Genomic DNA, 20,961 nt, shown 5'->3' on the forward strand with positions numbered 1-20,961 from the left:
AGATGGCCTGCACTTTCCGATGCTTGTGGTATATCCAGGAAACATGCACACACAGAACTTCCCGCATGTGTCTTATATGTACCCAGATTTGCATTTAAAGACTAAGGCTGGACCTTGTAGCCTGGACAACAAAATGAATGTGATTTGAGTGGTCGATGTAAAATGAAGTTGTTGGCCCGGAGGGGACAGACCAAATGGTGAAAAACTGGAGGTTTTCAAGGAAAGAAAGAGCAATCTTTACTGATTTTGGTCCCTGGATGATTTTTCCTATGATGGACCTCAAAGGCATGGTTTGCATTCACAAATGGTATCTTGACAACAGTCTGAGATAAGAGGACAGGAAAGGGTGAGGTCCCTAAGACACAGCATGTTTCTTGAAGCCTGCCGTCTGGCTATAGAGTACATTTTCCCTTGTTTCTCTGTGTGTGCAGATGATGCTGTCCAGCCTTTGGTGAAACACAAAGAAACAAGGTGCCCAATATACTAGCTGGATGCAGGTAACACTGATTAAGGATATTTGCAGAGGAACTGATACTCTTGAGAGGAGTCTGGCCAGTAAACATTATATAGTTCATGACTCTTTTACAATCTTCACAACTTTGAGAGCCAGTTTGGTGTAGTGGTTAGGAGTGCGGGCTTCTAATCTGGCAAGCCAGGTTCGATTCTGCACTCCCCCACATGCAGCCAGCTGGGTGACCTTGGGCTTACCATGGCACTGATAAAACTGTTCTGACCGAGCAGTGATATCAGCACTCTTTCAGCCTCACCCACCCCACAGGGTGTCTGTTGTGGGGAGAGGAATGGGAAGGTGACTGTATGCTGCTTTGAGCCTCCTTCGGGTAGGGAAAAGTGGCATATAATAGCCAACTCTTCTTCTTCCAATCCTCTCCAGGTCCATCACTTGCCATGGGGGGGCAAGGTCAGCATGACCATATATGGTCATATCACTTGATTACCCCCTCCCCCCCCAATACCCTTCCAAGGCCATCAACAAACCCCAGGGTTTCATGAAATCCTGCTTGAGAAAGCCTGGCCTTGGGTATTAAAAAATCTTGGGCCAGCCCTGGATAGGTCACCATGCAATATAGATTTGGTCTTATGGGTTATTGTTAAAATAATGTTGATAGCCACTGTACTATTATGTAAGGTGTTCTACATTGGGCTGCTCTTTAAGACAGCCTAGAAGGGGAAGCCAATTATGGTCAGGAGCTACTGGTAGATCTTTCACATCACACCTCTACTCCTTCGGGTACAGAAAAGCAGCATATAAGAACCAACTTCTACTATCACCTGATCCTTTTATTTGAAGTTGCTACAGACTGAATACGCTTGATAAGCTGGTGCACTGCCAATAAGCCACAGACTCTCTCTCCCCTTCCTGAGTTGGAACCAGATTCAGATTCAGAGTACCTTTATTGGCATAAAATGTTGGAACCAAAAAGCCCAATTAAGGAACGAAACACGCACTGCAAGGCAAAGGAAGAAGTTGCACGGAGGGCTGGAAGAGTGCAAAATAATTTTATTTTGGCAACAAAATTAGAACAGCGAACTTTGGGATCAAGTACAGCTTAACACACATGTGCGAGCATAAACACATGGTCTTGCCGACAGCACCGCTGCTCCAGGCAGCCAGATGCAAAGAAGGGCTTGGCTTTGTGTTCAACTGAGTAGAAATAACAGGCATTCTTGCTGTGTCAAAGCCATTCTTCCTCTGGATTGTCCACTGGAGGGGACATGGGTGAAATCTGGAGACAAAATGTGCAGAGAGTTCTATGAATGGGTGCTATTCTGAAGTCATAACACTAAAGAAAAGTGGTAATTGATCTGAAAAAAACACTGAGACCGGCTCCTCTGACTTGCTGTTTGCTGCATTTATCACCAGAACATGAGCTTGGGATTGTACCTTTTTTTTAGCCAGAGGCAGTGTGGGTTGGGGGGGGTGATTGGTTTTATCCAGAGAAAGACCAAGCTCAGCCTGGGTTAGGCTTCTTACAAATGTTATCTCTGTCTCCCCTTATGAGCCACGAGTGCTCCGCTGGTGAAGCTCTCAGTATTAATGTATTGCAGGTAGGGCACTGATATCCAAGCAGGCTCTCAATTGTCCCTTGACGAGGAAATCATTAAGAACACCAAGCCCTCTAGGGACTGCAGTGGCACTATCGAGGAATGCCAAGGGAAATGGGCTCCTTTTGGACATACTCATGCCTTACTCTGAACTACACAGCAGGAAAGAATATCTATACACCATTTTCCTTCCCGCCCCTCCTCCTTGCAGGTGCCAGTCTGCTCTCTGACTCTGATACAATGCAAGTGATGTCTGCATCGCCTTAAGGTGTGTAAACTTCTGCAATTTAACATTCATCGCCGTTGTGTGAGAAAGGAAGAGGTTAAATAAATTAACCATGTCTGCAGAAAGCTTCTAAATCTGATACGTTTCCTTCCTTTGAGGACCTAAAACTCCCAGTCATCCAGTGTGAGCTGCTCCAAATTCGATTCCACGCCATGAATACTGCTTGGATCCTGCACTTGTAAGCCTTCCAGACTAGTCATCGGTGTGACAGGGTACAACAGTTCAGGGAGCGCTTCAGATGGACGACGCTTGATCTGGAGAGGAAAATATTGCAAGACATTCTGCTGGTGAGAAAGAGCAAGTTGTAATTCACATCTCTTTGATCTCACATGTTCTACTAATTACTCCTCCACCTATAGAGTCTGTTAAATAATGTCAACAAGCCATTAGAAGGATGAACGGCTTTTCTTTTTAGAAACTGTTACTTACTCTAGACTACAGCTTAATGGTAAGGCTCTGTTAGCTATCTAGTCAGAATTGCAAGCATTTATCCATAGACGGTGGAGCCAAAGCCCTTTGAGGGGGTTCTGGTCAGTGCTTGAATGCTTCACGCTGGAAATGACATTGGCATGGCAAGAAAAGAGGAGGAAGAGAGTATGACAGGGGCTCAAAAGCATGGAGCACTCCCTGTTTCCCTTGTTCTTTGCCTCCCTAGGCTTCTTGCCTCTCGCCAGCATAAAAGCTCCCAAAAGAAACCCAAAGTAGACAAGACAATTCATGCACAATCTTGCTGTCTCAGATGCTCTTTGGTCTTGCTCTATTAATTACAGAAGAAAGCTTCAGCATCAGTGCCCCCTCCCCAAGGCCTACTATCCCTCAAGTGTTGAAGCAAGAGGAGATATGTTAGCAGGGAGGCAACTCATTTACCTGTTTGAAAAAGGAATGGTTGAGCAGGGCACCCGCACTTGGTCTGTGCAAGGGAAACACAACAAAGAGGTCACATGTCAATACGCAAGGGAACAAGATGGAAAGACAGCAACAAAACATTTTCTTCTTACAGGTCCATCATTGGCCATTTCAGGAGGGGTGGGTGAGTTGACATGACCAAAGTACTTGAGGGATCGCCTCCCTGCCTACGCCCCCAAAAGAGCCCTGCGCTCCACTGCTACCAACCAGCTAAAGGTCCCTGGCCCTAAAGAAGTCCGCCTGGTCTCAACCAGGGACAGAGCATTCTCTTTCCTGGCCCCCACCTGGTGGAACGAGCTCCCGGAGAAGATCAGGGCCCTGACGGAGCTTAAACAGTTCCGCAGGGCCTGCAAGGAGGAGCTCTTCCACCAGGCATTCGGTTGAGACCAGATATATATAACCAACAGCGACCAAAGGGCCCCTGCTCCCCGCCCCCCTCAGAACACCACCTATATACTCTGGACCTGTTTGTATGTTGCAACGTTGTATTGTTTACTGGTTACACAATTATTATGTTATATGTTTACAATTATGTTATTATTGCACCGTTACTCAAATGTTTTATAAGACTGTTCCATGTATTGTTCTTGTGTTATTATGTAAACTGCCCTGAGCCCCCGGGGAGGGCGGCATATAAATATAATAAATAAATAAATAAATATAAATAAATAAATATCGCAAGATAAATGTATAACAAAAAAAAAATCACACGTTAAAAAAATAATTAACTCTCCCCCCAATTCAAGAAACCCTAGGGCTTCAGGACCTGAAGGCTACAACATTTCTCCTCCTCCAACCTGTTCTTGCGGTACCTTAGTTCTGGGTTCCTATGAAGGCATTGTTCTACAAAGTGATGAAAGCTGGGCGAGAAGGTACGGAGATACGGATGGGGAGCTGCCTCGCCATTGGACGCTTTGGCAGTGCCGGCTGCCATATTTTCCCCGAACCCCATGCTGGCTCCTGATCGCAATGGTTTTGTCATCAGCTCCTCTGGAGGGATAGTGGTGGTGTCCAGAAGACACGGGACCGTGCCGTTTAGCTTCTCTAAAAGCATCTGAAGGACAAGAAGGAAAGGCAGATGTGTTTTAGCAAGCAGTTAAAGCTCAGGCCCGTCTTTAGTTTACTTAAAATTATCCACTGACCCCATGGTCTTGGACAATGTTGGGTCATTCTACGATCAACCAATTAGTGCCACAATAATTGTAGCTTCCTGCCTACTCTATACAGTTTAGTCAGGGGTTGAGATTGAGAAAAGTAGCAGATTAATAGCCTACCTGAGTCACGGGCATGTCCTTGAAGGGGACATGGCCATTTGCCAGCTCACAGGCCGTGATTCCCACACTGTAGATATCAGATTTGGCATCGTAGCCCTGAAGATTCTGAAGCCATAAAAATGAAAGTATGTTGGGATACTTTGGATGCCTCTTTACACCAAGGGAAAATGAATGCAGAAGGAATAATAACCGATTGTGGTGGCTCAGAAAGGCAATCGACACATATTTACAGATGCTTTTGTTGCTACCATGACAGCAGTGAAAGGACTCTATGATTCTATGAAGAAAATCCAATGAATAAAAAGGAGGAGGAGAAGGAAGTAGAGGGAACCGCAGCAGCTCATTTCAGGGTTCCCAGTGGAAAATTTTAGATGTGTCTTTTTATACCAGCAGCATTTTCTGGCTGCAGCAGTAATGCGGGAGGGGGGGGGGTGCCAGGGACTCAATGAAATACAGTTAACTTTATCAGAGAAAAGAATTTCAAGAGCTAATGAGGCATAGCAGCTAGAGTGCTGGACTCGGATCTGGGAGACCCAAGTCCAAATGTCTACTTTGCCATGGAATTCCAATGAGTGACCTCGGGCCAGTCACTCGACACTTACAACCCTGTCAAGTGGCTTAAGCTTAGAGACAACACAGGAAGGGTGAATGATGTTGTACGCTGCTTTGGGTCACCGTCGCAGAGAAAAGTGGTGTGTAAATGTGCAAACCAAAGCTAAGAAAGCAAGAGCAAGCAAGAGTCAACATACCTGCTGCAAGACTTCTGGGCTCAGCCATGGCAAGACCTTGATGCTGAACTTGGGGAAATCATGAACTACTTTGAGGCGCTGACCATGTCTGATCATGCTTAAATTACTGCGCAGGCCAGAGAGGTACACCTTTCCATCTGCAGAAATCAGGACATGACTGGCCTTCACACTCCTGCATGCAAAGAGGACAGAGAGAAAGCAGCCACAAACCCCCCTCCCAAGTCTCCAAAATCCTAGACCATACACTGAGTGGCTTGCATGAGGAGGTGGCACTGTGTGGCTGATCAGGCGGGGAAAATACACCCTCAAGTGAAAGGCAGATATGAAGACCCTAATTCAGCTTTGCTATATTACTGCTTAATTCCTACTATCACTTAATGCCTACTGCTTAATTACTATAAAAGTGGTTAAGATTAATAATACTCTGCTCTGCAGCAGGCTTGCTACATGTTATCCAGATCTAGGCACAAACTACCTTCAACTCCTATCTCTTGCTTCATAAATTCCATTTCGGTTTGTAGCAACATGCAATCCTCAGGTGCTTCCTAACAAAGCATTCTCACAGTCTACAGTTCCCAGGACCTTTCCCCCCATGAAGCTAAGAGAATGGCATTGATTTCAGAACAGCTGAAGTTTGCTTTTTCATGCTTAAAGTGCTACAGCCTGGCTTACCTGTGGACATATCCCATATGGTGAATGTAATCGAGCGCCTTCAATACACCTTGCAGTATATATGCCATAGCTAGTTCACTCATCCCGTCCATAAAATGGGTACAGATCAAATCTTTAGCAGAACCTGTGGAGAGAAGGGGTAGCCCCAGAAAACCAAAACAGCTGTCTTAAGAGTTGCTTCTCTTTTTATTTGCACAAGTTACACATATCATGACTTAAGCGGTCTTGAGTCTCAAGATAAGCACATGCAATTACTCAATACTCAACTGTGCAAATTAGAGGAGTCAAAGAATCTAATTCAAGTTACTTGGACCCCTTTTCTCCATGCCATCTCCCCTTCTCACTGCTTCTCCCTACTCACTGCTGTAGTAGTTAAGAGTGGCGGCTTCTAATCTGGGGAGCAGGGTTTGATTTCCCCGCTCCTCCACATTAAGCCAACTGGGTGACCTTGGGCTTGTCACAGCACTGATAGTGTGGTCGCCAGAGAACAGTAATATCAGGGCTCTCTCAGCCTCACTTATCTCACAGGGTGTCTGCTGTGGGGAAAAGGGAAGGTGACTGTAAGCAGCTTTGAGACTTCTGGTAGAGAAAAGTGGCATATAAAAACCAACTCCTCCTCTTCTTCCATTGGCCCTGAATTTCCCCCTTGCTTATTTCATTTCCCCCTTTCCTTTCTCCACCCATCCACCTAGCCAAATTTGTTTGTCCCCAGGTGCTTTTACTCCTCACTTGCTCTCCATATTGCCCCTTTGCCGCTTTCCACTATCCATTCACCTACCTGTATAGCTCAGCTTCAGCCTAAGACCTGAACATTCAGGACATTATTTCACACAATAAGCCTTCTGTGATGAGCTGGCTGGTGCCCCAGCCAGTGCAAATCATCTGGTACTCACAAAGGGGGGAGGGATTATTAGAACTGTGTGTTCTGTCCTTTGGCAAGGATGCTACCTCCTTCAGGGAAGCTCCATCGTGGGAACTAAAATATTCCACCATAAGAGCCCAGAAGACCTTCTCACATCTTTGACAGGATTTTAAGTCACAAAAGCTTTACAGTATATTTTCCTTTTTAAGAGATATTCTGAACCTCAGAAATACTTGTAAAAAAGCAGAAACTGAAGAACCCTATAAAAAATGTCATACCCTATGCTGAATTATACTCTGCCCTCAAGGTTGAAACCATTTTTCTCTAGAATGAGAATGTCAAATATTATATACAAGAGTACCAAGGAAAACCCAGGTTGTACCTACCATAAGCCATGAAAGAGGTCACAACCCAAAGTTCATTGCTGACTATGAAGGCTGCTTTATATGGCACGAGGTTGGGGTTACTAAAGAACTTGGAGACATGAAGTTCATCCTAAAAAACAAAAACAGTAATACAACCACAGATCCTTAGCCAGTGTCTCAGTCAAGCAAATTAACATAGGAAATATAGGAAAACTGAATAGCTAGACAGCTCATCAGTATTGCTCCATTTAATCAAGGACTGTTGCAACATTGCATTGCATATGAAAGCCCCTAATTATTTTGCATGTCATTTTATGTATTCACTAGGAGCAAAGTCTGTCTTAAAAATGGGAAGAAGAAAGGCAGGCCGTCCCAGCTAGCAAGGAGGGCAGGGAGCAGCAAGCGCGCAACGGAGCACACACAGCCACAGTCTCCAGCATCTTCCAGGGAGCCAGGAGGATGTGAAGCGATCCATGCCACAGTAGTGCATGTGCTGCTGGCCTCCTGAGCCCCCGATAGCCAGGAGGTTGGGAAGCACTGCACACTGCAGCAAATCTTGCGACCCAGCCTCCTGTGCCTTCCTAGCAGCCAGGAGGGCAGGGAGCATTGTCCACCATGGCGGAGCGTGGTCAACCGACCTCCATCCCCCTTCCACCAGGCAGGAGAGTGGGAAGCCCTGTGGTGGAGCATATGCAGCCAGCTTTTCTGGAACACAGGAGCACAGCAGGCCCTTGGTGGAGCATGCCCAGCTGGCCTTCCCCATGCCATCCCCGGCTGCAGGGCTCACCTCCTGGCTCTTCCATGAAGTGGCACGGAGGAGGAAGAAGGTGGGGTAGAGCATCTGATGAGCCCTCAGTGGGCCAATCAGTGGGGGAATGCCTTTGCACTGAAGACCAATCAGAGGGCTGGCATGTCATCGAAAGGACAGTACGCTTTTTATATTGTTTGATGATGATGATATTGGCCAGGTCTGTCCGAGGGTATAAAACAAAGCAAAAATAAATGAAACAACCTAAGTGGAAAAATAATGTAAAATGAATTTTACGTTTAGCACGTAGCAGGAAAGGTGCTGAGAGCAAACAAGTTGAGTACAACAATTAATAAAATACTGATAATACTGGAAGAGCATTTAAAAGAGGTACAACCATAAGGAGACCCAGCGATCTATTTTGATGGTATCACCTACTGAAGATGGGAGCAAGGGCCCTTCTTACAAGGAAAGAGTTGTTGACTAGGGGTGCTCTTCAACCTGGACTTTGCTGGACTGTCAAGTAGTGGCTATGACTAGGATTCCCTCATATCAACTACAACTAACAGGAGACCCAAATAAAAGGTCACTCATATCTTGGTTTTCTCAAAGATTTCTGTAACATACATGAACTGGAAAAGAGCATTTTTTTTCTTGTTTAGATATTGTATGGCGCAAGCTAACATCAAAGGTGCCAAGATGGCAGTGAGCAAAGACTTTTAAGAATACAGCATCTTTCCCCCCACTTTTTTCAACATCCAGCCTGGTTTTGACAAACTTAAAAACCTGCGTGCTATTTTATGACAATATGGCTGGTCAACAATCTTTGTAACATGCTGTACATGGGACTATCCTTGAAGACAGTTCAAAATTTCAGCTGGTACCAAATTCTGTAACTTGCTTGTTGTCAGCAGCAAGACTAAGGCACTGCAACTCCAATCCTGACTATGCTGCTTAAACCAATGGTGTGCCTCTGAGCTCTAAGGGGCATAGGATCAGGAATCATGTTTTGCATATGAAGTACTTTCTTCCTGGTGTTATTTTGACTGCTTGCTACAATTATCTGGAGTGATTTCGCAGGTGGTTAAGATGAGCAGAGACAATTTATCACACTTGGATGACATTCCCTGCAACAAGGCCTGCCAGAAGCCTTCTCGTTTACCTTCCATTGGAACAAGAATCAATTTTTAAGAAATATGTATACTTCTATATACAAGAAATTAAAACACAAGGCTTCAGGTTACAAAACACTGCAACAATATAAGCAGACATTTTAAAAAGAACTCATTAATACTGATATATTTTCCTGTGGCGCTGAAATTCAGTTACATCAGTCCACAGTTGCCTGGACAAAACCAGACAAAACTATTTCACGCCTCATCATGCTACCTTCCTTCAATAAAATGCAATCATTCTATTCAAGTTTTGTTTGCTAGGGTTTCCTTAAAAACACATACTTGCCACTGGGGGCTGCAGTTTTGTTTACTGTTCAACAGCACATAGTTATGAGCTTCAGAAAAGCAGTCTGTTTTTAAATAAATTAAACAGAACAGCAACTGATATACAGAATGCATCACAAAGATTGTACCAGTACAGAGTTGGCCCCATTACAATCAGTATTTTGCAAGAGGTCATGGCTCAGACACAAAATGAGGAAGGTTCTCCTAATCTGAGAGCACTTCAGCAATGGAAGTGGTTGTGGAAATACCATTCTTAGAGGTTCTCAGGGACAGGCTTTAATTGTGTATCTTGAATTTAGACAGGAGCTGACCACATCACTCAGCCAGCGATTGCTGCTTAAAACCATAGAGCTGGGAGGGAGTCAGTGGTTCATTGGTCTCACACTTTCCCCATTAACACAGAATTACAGGGTCCTAAGAGCCTCTTGTGGCGCAGAGTGGTAAGGCAGCAGAAATGTCTGAAAGCTCTGCCCACGAGGCTGGGAGTTCAATCCCAGCAGCCGGCTCAGGGTTGACTCAGCCTTCCATCCTTCCGAGGTCGGTAAAATGAGTACCCAGCTTGCTTGGGGGTAAACGGTAATGACTGGGGAAGGCACTGGCAAACCACCCCGTATTGAGTCTGCCATGAAAACGCTAGAGGGCGTCACCCCAAGAGTCAGACCTGACTCGGTGCTTGCACAGGGGATACCTTTACCTTTTAAGGATGTGTCAACAAACATGCCACTTGCTATGCAGTAATTGAGACCAACAAGGTATCTCTCCAACAAACCAAGCTACCTCTGCGTAAGACTTCTAACTCTACCTGCAAAAATGCCACCATTTCATTGGTACAGGCCTCTAAGTTGATCCTCCGAACAGTGACAAACTCTCCCGTAGGTTTATAACGTGCTAGATTCACAGTCATTAGATCCTCAAAGCCCTTCCCTGGAAAGATAAAGCCACCATCATTAGAACAACTTCAATAACATCTTGAACTTTTGTTTGGCTGCTTTTCCAACTATATTATCTTTTAACAGGATGCACTGGCTTTTAACTATTTCTAAGTGCATATAGTTTTACATTTGCTTGTCCCTGTGTTTGTTTCCTACAGTTGTTGTTTTGTTAGCCACCTTGAGTTTGCAGAGACAGAGCATAAATACTGTAATTTTTTAAAAAAACAACAATGCAAATTACAAATTCTTTCTGATATCTATCACACATCTTTCCTGTACAAAACACACATGATTTGATTGGTTTTCTACATTTAAGGACCACTATTCTGCAATACATCGCTCAAAAGAATATATTTATTTACTTTACTCCTTTCCACTCAATGGAAACTGAAAGCTTGAATTACTGTTCTCACCATTGCTCTACTGTTCTACTAAATGGCTCTATTGTTACTGTACTGTTACCGCTTATAGCTATTGATTTATCAGTACTGTTCCCCGTTCCTCTAAGTTTTATATAAACCGCCCTGAGCCTTAGGGGTGGGTGGTATATAAATGTAATAAATAAATAAATTTAGAAGTTGCTTACATCATTCTGCTCACCTCCAGTTTATCCTCCCACTAACCCTGTGAGATGGGTTAGGCTGAGTTATGGTTATTCATCTCTGATATAAACTGACCCATAAAGCAGATGTTTATGGCCATTTAGATAAAATGCAGGATTCAAAAGTAGTTTAAGAAGGCTTTTACATATGCATACATATACCAAAAGTGTCTTGACCTTAACAGCAGGGGTAGTCAAACTGCAGCCCTCCAGATGTCCATGGACTACAATTCCCAGGAGCCCCCTGCCAGGGGCTCCTGGGAATTGTAGTCCATGGAAATCTGGAGGGCCACAGTTTGACTACCCCTGCTTAACAGTCTCATGTACCATGCTCACTTAAGACACTGCTCGCACAGAGAACGAAAATGCCTTATGGTACAAAGATAAGCAGGATCCATCACATTTAGTAGTTGGATGGGAAGCCATGAAGGAAGACTGGAAGGAAGTCAGAAGAAGGCAATGACAAACCACCTCAGCTCATCTCTTGGTTGTAAAAACTCATGGTCCTGGGGTTGCCATGTGTTAGTTGGGATTTGATAGCACACAATAATTATTATAAAGGTTTATGAAAAGGTGGATTCACATCTTCAAGCTGATAGCTGAGGGCTTTGTCATCACTGCAGGCAGAAACAACAGAGGCTCACATCTCTAGCCCCAGCCAGGAAATCCGTGAGGGAGATTTCAAGTACACAAACAGAAGACTATTCAACAAAGCAACTCAAAAGCAGCTCAGGTCCCAAAATCCATTATAAGATCAAGGCATTAACACCATGGAGCAATTTACTCATCACTCGGAACTATTTGCTGTATTCATATTGCTAGTTTTTGTTTTGTGCTTGTGGCGGCAGTATACTGTACTAGTCAGGTCTACAGGAGACTGATACTAGTGGCTTACAATCATCTGTAGAAGCTACCTTCTCCTCGAGTTAGAATTTCAGCCCAGTTCTTGATAGTCCAAGAATCATGTGACAGATAGAGCTTAACAATATACCCCAGCAACATAAGAGGGGATGAGAACTGGGTACTGAACCAGCTAACAGACTTGAGCACTGCAGAATGAGTTTGATAGTTGAGGGTATGAGGTCCGAAGTGGGAAATCAAAGAGAAGTGTTGTTTATCAGGAGTGTAATTAATATCTTCCATAAATATCTATAAAGCAATGGTCCGCCCTTCCTGACCACATTTGCAATTATCATCGACTCAAAGAGTCTAGTGTCACCACGAACTCACATGCAATAAGATGCAATCCTGTTAATACTAAATATAAAACCGTTTCTGTATCTCCCCCCATGTTCTGTGGGCCGTGCAGGGCCCACCAGTGAAGTTCCACTTCAGAGAACCACCTCCAGACCCAGTGGAACTGTGGGATGATTACCTAATGATGGGAGATATGTCACCACAGCTTCTGCCTTAAAAGGCTTCCACACCAAGCCAACTAAGAGCCTCTTGTGGCGCAGAGTGGTAAGGCAGCCGTCTGAAAGCTTTGCCCATAAGGCTGGGAGTTCAATCCCAGCAGCCGGCTCAAGGTTGACTCAGCCTTCCATCCTTCCGAGGTCGGTAAAATGAGTACCCAGCTTGCTGGGGGGTAAACGGTCATGACTGGGGAAGGCACTGGCAAACCACCCCGTATTGAGTCTGCCATGAAAACGCTAGAGGGCGTCACCCCAAGGGTCAGACATGACTCGGTGCTTGCACAGGGGATACCTTTACCTTTACCAAGCCAACTTTGGTGTACTGGTTAACAGCTTCTAATTTTATGAGCTGGGTTTGATTCTCTGCTCCTCCACATGCAGCCAGCTAGGTGACTCTGGGCTAGTCATAGTCTAGAGTTGTTCTAATAGAACAACCCTGTCAGAGCTCTCAGGGTGTCTGTTGGGAGGAGAGCAAAGGACTTTGAGACTCCTTCGGGTAGTGAAAAGTGGGGTACAAAAACCAACTCTCTCCTTGTAGAAATGATGACAGCTATGGATTGAGGCTGGGAAAGTATACGACAGGGATGGCCAAACTGTGGCACTCCAGTTATCCATGGTCTACAATTACCATGAGCCCCTGCCTCATGGTAGCAGTCCATGGGCATCTGGAGAGCCACAGTTTGGACACTCCTAGTATAGAAGCCCATCTTTGACATTTGCCCAGGACCCAGAATCACAATTGGGAGCTATCATAGGCAGAACAAACCTGGAGAGAAAGCATACCCTATGGCCTAATTCATTCAGCATGCAGGCTTCAGCATGCCTTCTGCACCAACTGTGATTTCTGGGGAGTCTTGAAGAACAATCCCACAGAGAGCTCATTGCCGTATAAAAATCTAGATGCTTCTGGGGGGGGGGGGGGTTGCCCAGGAAAGACTTCATCTGGCTCACCAGTCACAGTTGGTGAAAGGTGCTCCTAGTTAGTGTCACCGCCTGCTTATCCAACAGGAGACCAAGGTAGAACAGCCCCCCAAGCTATGGATCTGCTTCTTTAATTATTGTAAACGATCTGTATTTTTCATTTCAGGACATAGAATTATAGAGTTGGAAAGGGCCACATAGGCCATCCAGTCCAACCTCCTGCTCAATGCAGAATCAGCCTAAAGCATCCGCTGACTGAAGGCTACCAGTGAGGGGGACCTCACCACCACCTTAAGCAGCCTATTTCACTGCTGAACTACTCTGTGAACCCCCCCTCCCCAATATCTAGTTGGTACCATTATATATGAAATTTTAAACTCTCTACAGTGGGTCCTATCCTCTGCTGCCAACAGGAACCGCTCCCTGCCTTCCTCCAAGTGACAACCTTGTTAGCCAAAGATGGAGATTATTATTTTGAGAAAGTGTTTTTCTTGGATTGGAAAACTTACCTATTACAGTTAGCAACTCATATAGACTGCTATCTGGCAAGTAACTGCTCATAATGTCCCTTTTGGGCAAATGTGCTATTGACTCAGAGCTTGCTTCATTGGTCTGGAAAAGGACAAAAGAAAAGGGAAGAAAAAAAATAAAGAAATCAAACAATAGATACAAATAACTAGGTCAAAAGAAATTTTTATGTGGGATAATCTTATGTTTTCTAAAAATGGCAGCCTAATACAGTTACTCAAAGGACGTTTTGTCCATCTGAGATAATTTTCCTCTAAATTTAGTTCAAAAGTGAAGAGGACTGTCAAACGTTCCAAAAATAAAGCATTCTGTGGCATCTTACAGACTAACCCTTTCTTATGGCAAGAATTCATAGAATATAGTCCACCTGCTCTAGCAGTTTCTCCAGGGAGAGGAGCCATAGCATAGGCTACAGCACATCCCTTGCCTGAAGAAGATTCTCAATGTCACACACTAGTTTGTCCAGGCAGAAAGAACTCTGGCAGTAGGGCAGGCAACTATCTGCATCTTAAATGGGAATAAAATCAACTACAGGCCTAGAAATTAAACTGCCACCTTTTGCCCTATATACCACAGAGAGTATTACAACTGAGTATTCAAAATCTACTCAGGGTCCCTGCCACTAAAAAGATAAAACTGGCCTTGATCAGGGCCATGGCTTTTTCCACCCTGGTCCTGGCCTGGAGGAATGCTTTGCCCGAAGATATCAGGGCCCTCCAGGACTTGAAGCCGTTCAGGAGGGCCTGCAAAAATGAGCTGTTCCACCGGACCTATTGTTGATGCCAGGTATAAATATCAGGATACTGACCTCCCTACCTATCCTATCCCTTCAAGCTCTGATCAAACTCAGAAAAGTTTGGACTATCATTAGGAGAAGGTTCAATTGTTTTAAGGTTTTTATTAATTTTGTATGGTGATTGTTTTACAGTTGGATGTCAGATCCCCTGAGCTGACCAGGGAAAGCTGGGATAGAGGAAAAGCAATGCATAATATGTCCATAAGAACAATGCTGTTATAGGCACAGTGAAACAAATTCCTTTCCTTAAAAGGTCACCTTAAAAGGAGGACAAGCTTCCTGGCTGCTAATAAATTTTGTTTTATAAATTAAGAGCACTTGTTCACTTGCAGTACAATCTGATGCTCAGTTATTCCAGTCCAGTGGAGTCACTCAACGTGGCACTTGTAATCTCCAAAAATGTAAACTACTCTCCCAACTGACCTTCTATGATCTCTTTTGCTCCCCCCTCTTATAACCTAGATTTCTCTTTGCAATATCTATTAAAAAACAGAACAATACTACCAATCCATTACAAATCTGACAAATTTCTGAACTGCAAAGTAGAAATGAGGATAAAAAAAGCTGTATTTGAAAATCTATGATACGGACATCTTTGTAGTTTTCAAATCTGAATGGGAGGGTTGTTTTTTGTTTTTGGTTCTCCCCATTTATTTCAACATTACAGAGGGGCCGTATCAAATTCCCTGTATTTCCAGTAAAAGGACTAGGAATGAAAGATCTATGCTTGGAAAACTGGAAAACAAATGGTAATACAGGATGAAGTGGACACAACTATGCTCCGATCTCTGTGCCACATCTTCAGGAGCTGCCAGCTGCCTTCTGCATTGGATGCCTAACAGTAACACTTCATCCCAAGGTGATACTTGCTTTGATTATGATGTAAAGAGACAAAACGGTCCCTTTTTGGAGTTTTTCCCCCCTTTCTAAGAGGCTTCCATCTCTTTTTAGAACACAGCAGAATCCTTCAGCAGGGGTCCTTTTCTCCAGAAAGAGCCTTGCATGAGACTGTTCCTTCTCACAGCCTCTCTGAACACCTTCCCTTCCTCCACTAATTTCTTTTGACGCTGTGCCAGAGCTTCCAGAGGAGAGAGGTGGCTGTCCCACTACCAGAGGTGAGTCACTTTTCAGGCTAGCAGTAAGGGAGCTGCATGGCCCCCATAGCTGCTCCTGTTCACACTGTGTTTCTCTAATTTTCAGCATGATTTTTCTTTGCATTCCTATTAAATACACATCTCTCAGGTCAATCACACACACAGTTTTTACTTCTGCTTGTAAAGTGTGGAGTTAAAATAATATAAAAAACAAACAAACTGTGAAGAACATTTAACGTTGAGAGGGAAATACTAACAACCAGAACTTCGGAACAATGACAGTTGCTAACTGGCAGTATTTTAAGGCTCATTTACACACCAGCCTCCACACATCCACATATTCTTACACTCCTGTCCTCTTTTTCTGCAGGCAGGGGGTTTCATGCAAGTTCAGGACATTCTGCCAGTTGTAACGACTCTTACATTATTTGCTTTCTTTTGGTTTAGAGACCAAGCTTGGTTTCCAGCTCATGCTGGAAATGATTGGCTGTATATGGGATGGAGGGTCAGTAACCAGAGGAATGAAGGATGTCAAAAAGAGCACAAAGTAATACACATAGGAAGCACTGCAAACATTGTCATGAAAAGATGCACAGGTCAGCAAGAAGGCTTACTTTGAACCTGTTAACTCTGTAGTTCATTCAACCGCACAAGGTGTACAATTTAGCTCCTTGCAGTTGTTGTGCCTCCCAATGGAAGAGGTATAATAGAAGCAGGAAGTGTCTTCTGACAACTTTGGACCATAGACCACAGCTGTCATGGAATGCAAAGCCAAGCCAATCTGGCATTGCATGCTTGCAGCAGCGACACCTGGCCAGCTTGCACAGGCAGCAACATCTCAACATTCACACCAGTCACAAAGGGGAAAGAGAGCAATATATCACACATGGCAACACTAGCAAGGCATGCTTAGCAGGAAGGTCAACCAGGTAAGTGTCTCAGGGGTCAGATAATTGGCTAGGCATTTGGGATACTTCCAGGTCTAGTATTTCCATGGAAAGATATCGGTGAGTTATGAAATGCCAAAATTAACTCCCTTAGATCCAATTCTGGATGCAGAAAGAACAGGGTGGGTCTTTTTCTGAATTTTAGCAGCTGACAATCCACCTGAATAGGCATTTCATCAATTATTAACAATAATAGTGATCAATCATACAGTCATAGAAACAATAATGTGTACTAGCCACACACTGAAAGACACTTTCCTAAGCAAAATTTTGTTCTCATGCAAGACGAGCACATGAAATGTACAAGCAAGGCCAGGGATGTGGGAGGGCAGAACGCCCACAGGGATACCCATGCAATGGCCTACACCACGATCTACACAGGTCACTTACTTTTCTCCGTGAGTCACCTGGCGGCTGCTCTGCAGTAGAGAAATTAATGGTTCAACTCTCCAGGTATGTTTTAAAACCTGTAACTTAAATTAGTGCTACTTGCACTGTGGCTTGTGAAAAGCTACATCCCACAGTTACTGATACCCGAAAGAACCACAGGAATCCTGTATGCTGTGTGATATGTACCACTTCTACATACATTATATCAGGATTAAACGTAACTATGCAATTTTAAATTACCAGATTATGTTTGAGCAGGTAGGGTTGGCTCTTCCACTACTGTTGAACCATATCTGATATGAGGGAACGCATTTTCCTTCTGGGTTTCCCTCTCTCTCCTCAACATGAGGCACAGCAGGGTAAGCAAGGGAGTAAAGTTGAGAAGCACAGGTGGCATCGCAAAGTGACACTGAGTATCACCAATTTAAATAAACAAAAAATATCTCCATAATGCCTGACAGCTCTCTTTTCTAAATATATTTTCCTAACTTTCTTAGCAGCAGCACAAATAAATAAAATAAACCCTATCAACTAAAAAATACACTATTCCATCTTATGGGTTCTGATAAGAGATCCTTAATTAGGAGTACAAGAAACTGTTCTTAAGAATTATATAAAAAGACGTTATTAAAAAAAAAGCCCCTCAAGCTATAATACAGTGAATAGGTCCATTTACTGACCTGGATTTTTAATGTAAAAGGGAGTGACAGCATATATTAAGCACTGCATATAAAGAACCCCCCCCCCCAAAAAAAAAGAATAAAACTAACAGAGGCTTCAAAGGGAACAGCATTATATTAAACCTTTTTACTTATATTATTCCTTGCACTTACCTCCAAGCAGTTCCAGCTCCCTCAAGCCCTCGACAATGAACTTCTCGGACACCCACCGCTAGAAAAGAAACCCCAAAGAAGTGAGACTTGACAGGATGTGGCAGATTTTTATTTTACACAGAAAGAAGCCTATGTGACTGGCCAACTTTAAATCCATAATAGAGTGAAGGGACCCAATCTGCACATTGCTGCCTCAACAGTAACATCCCGACAGCCTGGCTTTGTGCTAGCAATTCTTGTACATTCTTCTTCAGTGGTATACACTAGGACCTCACCATCTTACCATTAGCTTCCTCTTTGGCAAGCAAGCCTAGAGCAGGTAAAGTCAGTTGAGACAAGTCACAATAAAAGATGTAACTTTTAAGCCAAGGTCAAGCTACTTGCGACATGAGCAGTCACATGTCACCCTGTTCACAGTATATGGAGGGAATTCTAGTATTTACATCGAAAAATGCCCACTGGTACACTGAAGTCCCCTTCCCTGACTTCAGGCATTTCCCCCCCAGAATGACCCCAAAATCAGAATCTGGGTCTGGAATGGCAGAGCACAGGGCAAGTATATTTATTATTGCATTTATGTTTGTTTGAGGTATTTCCTTACTGACAGTGCCATCCTAAGTAGAGTTGAAGACTTAGAAGGGTGTAACTCTGCTTAGGATGGTAAGGTTCTGACCAAGGCATCAACCTGGAAAGGAAAAACAGTGCTCATTAGTAATTCTGGAAAGTGTTGGGACACTCACCCTAATTTGTTCTGGTTTACTTACAAGAAAAGACATGGAATCCAGACTTGATGATTCTAATCCACAGGTATGAAATTTTTCAAAATAATCCTGATGAGAGACAAGCAAGAACAGTATTACAAAAAAACTGAAATAAAATATAATACTTCCACTTTATTCTTACAATCATATTAAAATAACAAGCAGTAAAGCAACAAGGCAGACACACTGGCACATCCCGAAAAAATCAAGTTTAGAATACCAGGTTCCAATGGCTCTTCTGTCACCTTACTAGCTTTTTGACGTGCCACCTATGATTCTCCTAGGCACCATTCCCCAATATGGTGCCTGCCCATGTTTTAGTAAAGCAGGCAAAACCTCTGCCCAACAGCAAACTCTAAACCTCCCTGAAGTATAGGATTCAAGTCAGGGACAGAAGTCAATGTGGATCATTTTGTTGACAATATATGCCAAGTGTAGCCCTCTGCAAGTACCAGATTTAGTATGACTGCTTTAGATGCTATTTTACAGGGGGAAAAAATTGAATTCCTTATTTGAAGTAAGATATTAGAATAGTAGATTGTAATGCAATGAATAGTGAAATGTAATTTGGAAAGGTAGATTAGAATGTATTTTCCTGAACTGGGGACAGGGGAGATAACTTTGCATAGCCAGTTAGTCTATTTCAAAAAGGGAAATGCTGTAAGGTCCCCTCCATGCTTGAGAGGAGATGAATGGAGTACAATGGCAGGGTCTCAGAATGCCACGATTAAGGACACTTCTAAAGACACTTTGAGACTCTTTGGGGTGGCGAAAAGCTGGCTGATTCCTCACTCCTCCACATGCAGCCAGCTAGGTGACCTGGGGCCAGTAACGGTTCTCTCAAAGCTCTCTCAGCCTCACCTGCCTCCCAGGGCCTCTATTGTGGGAAGGGGGCAGGAAAGCGATTATAAGACTCTTTGGGGTGGTGAAAAGCTGGGTTTGATTCCTCACCCCTCCTCTACGTGCAGCCAGCGACCTTGGCCCAGTCCCAATTTTCTTAGGACTGTTCTCAAGAGCCTTCACCGCCCCTCCTCTTTCACAGGGGGAGAAGAAGGGAAGGCGCTTCTTCTAAAACGCAGGGCTATGCGAAGCTTCCCCAGACAGAGTTAAAGGCGTCGCTCCGAGCCCCCGAGGCAGTTTCGAAAGGCGAGGGCAGGCCCCTTCCCCACTGCAGGGCCAGGCCGCGCAGCCAGACGAGCCACAGCTGGGCCCGCTAATCCCCCTCCCTCCCGAAGGGCACCCGAGGCCACAAGAAGGGAAAGGGGGAGTAGCGGTCAGCCAAGGACTCCCCCCCCCCTTCATCCCCAGCCGCCATGGCAAGGCCGCACTCACCCCCTCTCCAGGCACGCAGACCGGCCGGTTGCTCGGTTGCCTAGGCGACCGGGAGAGCAAGGAGGCGCGCGCGCGTTCCCGAGAGCCTTGCCTGGCCGCGGGCGACTCTCCGCAAGGAAGACAAGGAGAGCGGCTCGACGCGGACTCGTCGGTTGTTCCTGCCAGTGGGGGCGGAGAAAGGGAGAGCCAATCAGCAGCTGGGGCTTTGCCCCGGAAGTGGCTCCGGGACCGGAAGTGCTCTCCGTTCCGCGACGGCGTCCAAGGGAAACGCGGGGCTTAGTGTTCTGCTGGGAGAAGGGAGTGTGGGACGGGGCTGGAGCCCCTAGGCAAGGGAGGCGGGGTTTTTTCTTCTCTGCTCTCTCTGCCTCTGGAAGGCTGACGCGCAGCTAGGGAGGCCAGCCTCCTGCGTGGGCCTGGGGTATCCCCTGGAATTACAACTCATCGCAGAGGTGGCCAAACTGTGGCTCTCCAGATGTCCATGGACTACATTTCCCATAAACCCCTGCCAGCACGGGCTCATGGGAAATGTAATCCATGGACATCTGGAGAGCCACAGTTTGGCCACCCTGAGGTTCTTGCCCTAATCTCCAGGAGTTCCCCAACCTGGACCTGCAAACCCTACTGCCAGCCTCTGCTGTTGGCCAGGGAGGATGTGGCAGCCCTATGCTAGCCTTTAAGGGTTGGTTGGGGGGGGGGGGATCAAGGATATACTTGCTTCCACCCAACTTGTTTCTAACCGACCAGACAGGGTTGTTGTGATTTGGAAAATAGGGGAGAGGGTTATAAGCTGTTTTTGGATTCCCAGTAAGGAGAGAAACATGGGGAATAAGTGAAAGAGGCAGTGTGGTGTAGTAATTAGTGCAGTCATTTGACTGGAGATACCCCTGAGATATTTTTTCCAGGCTTCAAGGTACCATGGAAGTGATGTCAGCTGGCCAAGCCCCCTGCCACAACCCCATATGCAAATAAAATACATTTTAAAAACCAGCCCTCCGATTTCCTCCCCTCCTCCACACCATGGCTGCAAT

General features: G+C 44.8%; 1 protein-coding gene across 2 annotated transcripts; it reads right to left on the reverse strand.

Moving 5' to 3' along the window:
* Positions 1 to 1,499: 1,499 nt before the first annotated feature.
* STRADA (STE20 related adaptor alpha) lies at positions 1,500 to 20,111 on the reverse strand. 2 transcript variants are annotated; one of them, XM_077313062.1, is made up of 13 exons: positions 19,934 to 20,111; positions 18,605 to 18,670; positions 17,841 to 17,898; positions 17,008 to 17,036; positions 13,762 to 13,864; positions 10,189 to 10,310; positions 7,200 to 7,308; positions 5,952 to 6,075; positions 5,280 to 5,451; positions 4,531 to 4,635; positions 4,069 to 4,310; positions 3,218 to 3,260; positions 1,500 to 2,604 (listed from the first exon to the last, which is right to left on the reverse strand). In XM_077313062.1, the coding sequence occupies exons 2-13, from the start codon at positions 18,614 to 18,616 to the stop codon at positions 2,452 to 2,454; spliced, it is 1,272 nt and encodes a 423-aa protein (XP_077169177.1). In that variant the 5' UTR covers positions 18,617 to 18,670; positions 19,934 to 20,111; the 3' UTR covers positions 1,500 to 2,451. The 2 variants fall into 2 exon arrangements, with proteins under 2 accessions (XP_077169177.1, XP_077169176.1); XM_077313061.1 differs by having other exon boundaries at positions 18,581 to 18,670.
* Positions 20,112 to 20,961: the final 850 nt, after the last annotated feature.

This window comes from Paroedura picta, chromosome 16 (genome assembly GCF_049243985.1).
Source record: "Paroedura picta isolate Pp20150507F chromosome 16, Ppicta_v3.0, whole genome shotgun sequence".
NCBI classification, from domain to species: domain Eukaryota; kingdom Metazoa; phylum Chordata; class Lepidosauria; order Squamata; family Gekkonidae; genus Paroedura; species Paroedura picta.

What these genes read in the sequence shown, in the direction of transcription:
- STRADA (XM_077313061.1), bottom strand. Translation starts at nt 18,616, where the DNA reads ATGTCTTTTCTTGTAAGTAAACCAGAACAAATTAGG. An exon ending in GGAGCTGGAACTGCTTGGAG is followed by an intron (nt 17,037 to 17,840) that starts GTAAGTGCAAGG and finishes TCTCTACTGCAG; the next exon opens with AGCAGCCGCCAGGTGACTCA. An exon ending in AGGACATGCCCGTGACTCAG is followed by an intron (nt 4,311 to 4,530) that starts GTAGGCTATTAA and finishes CTTGTCCTTCAG; the next exon opens with ATGCTTTTAGAGAAGCTAAA.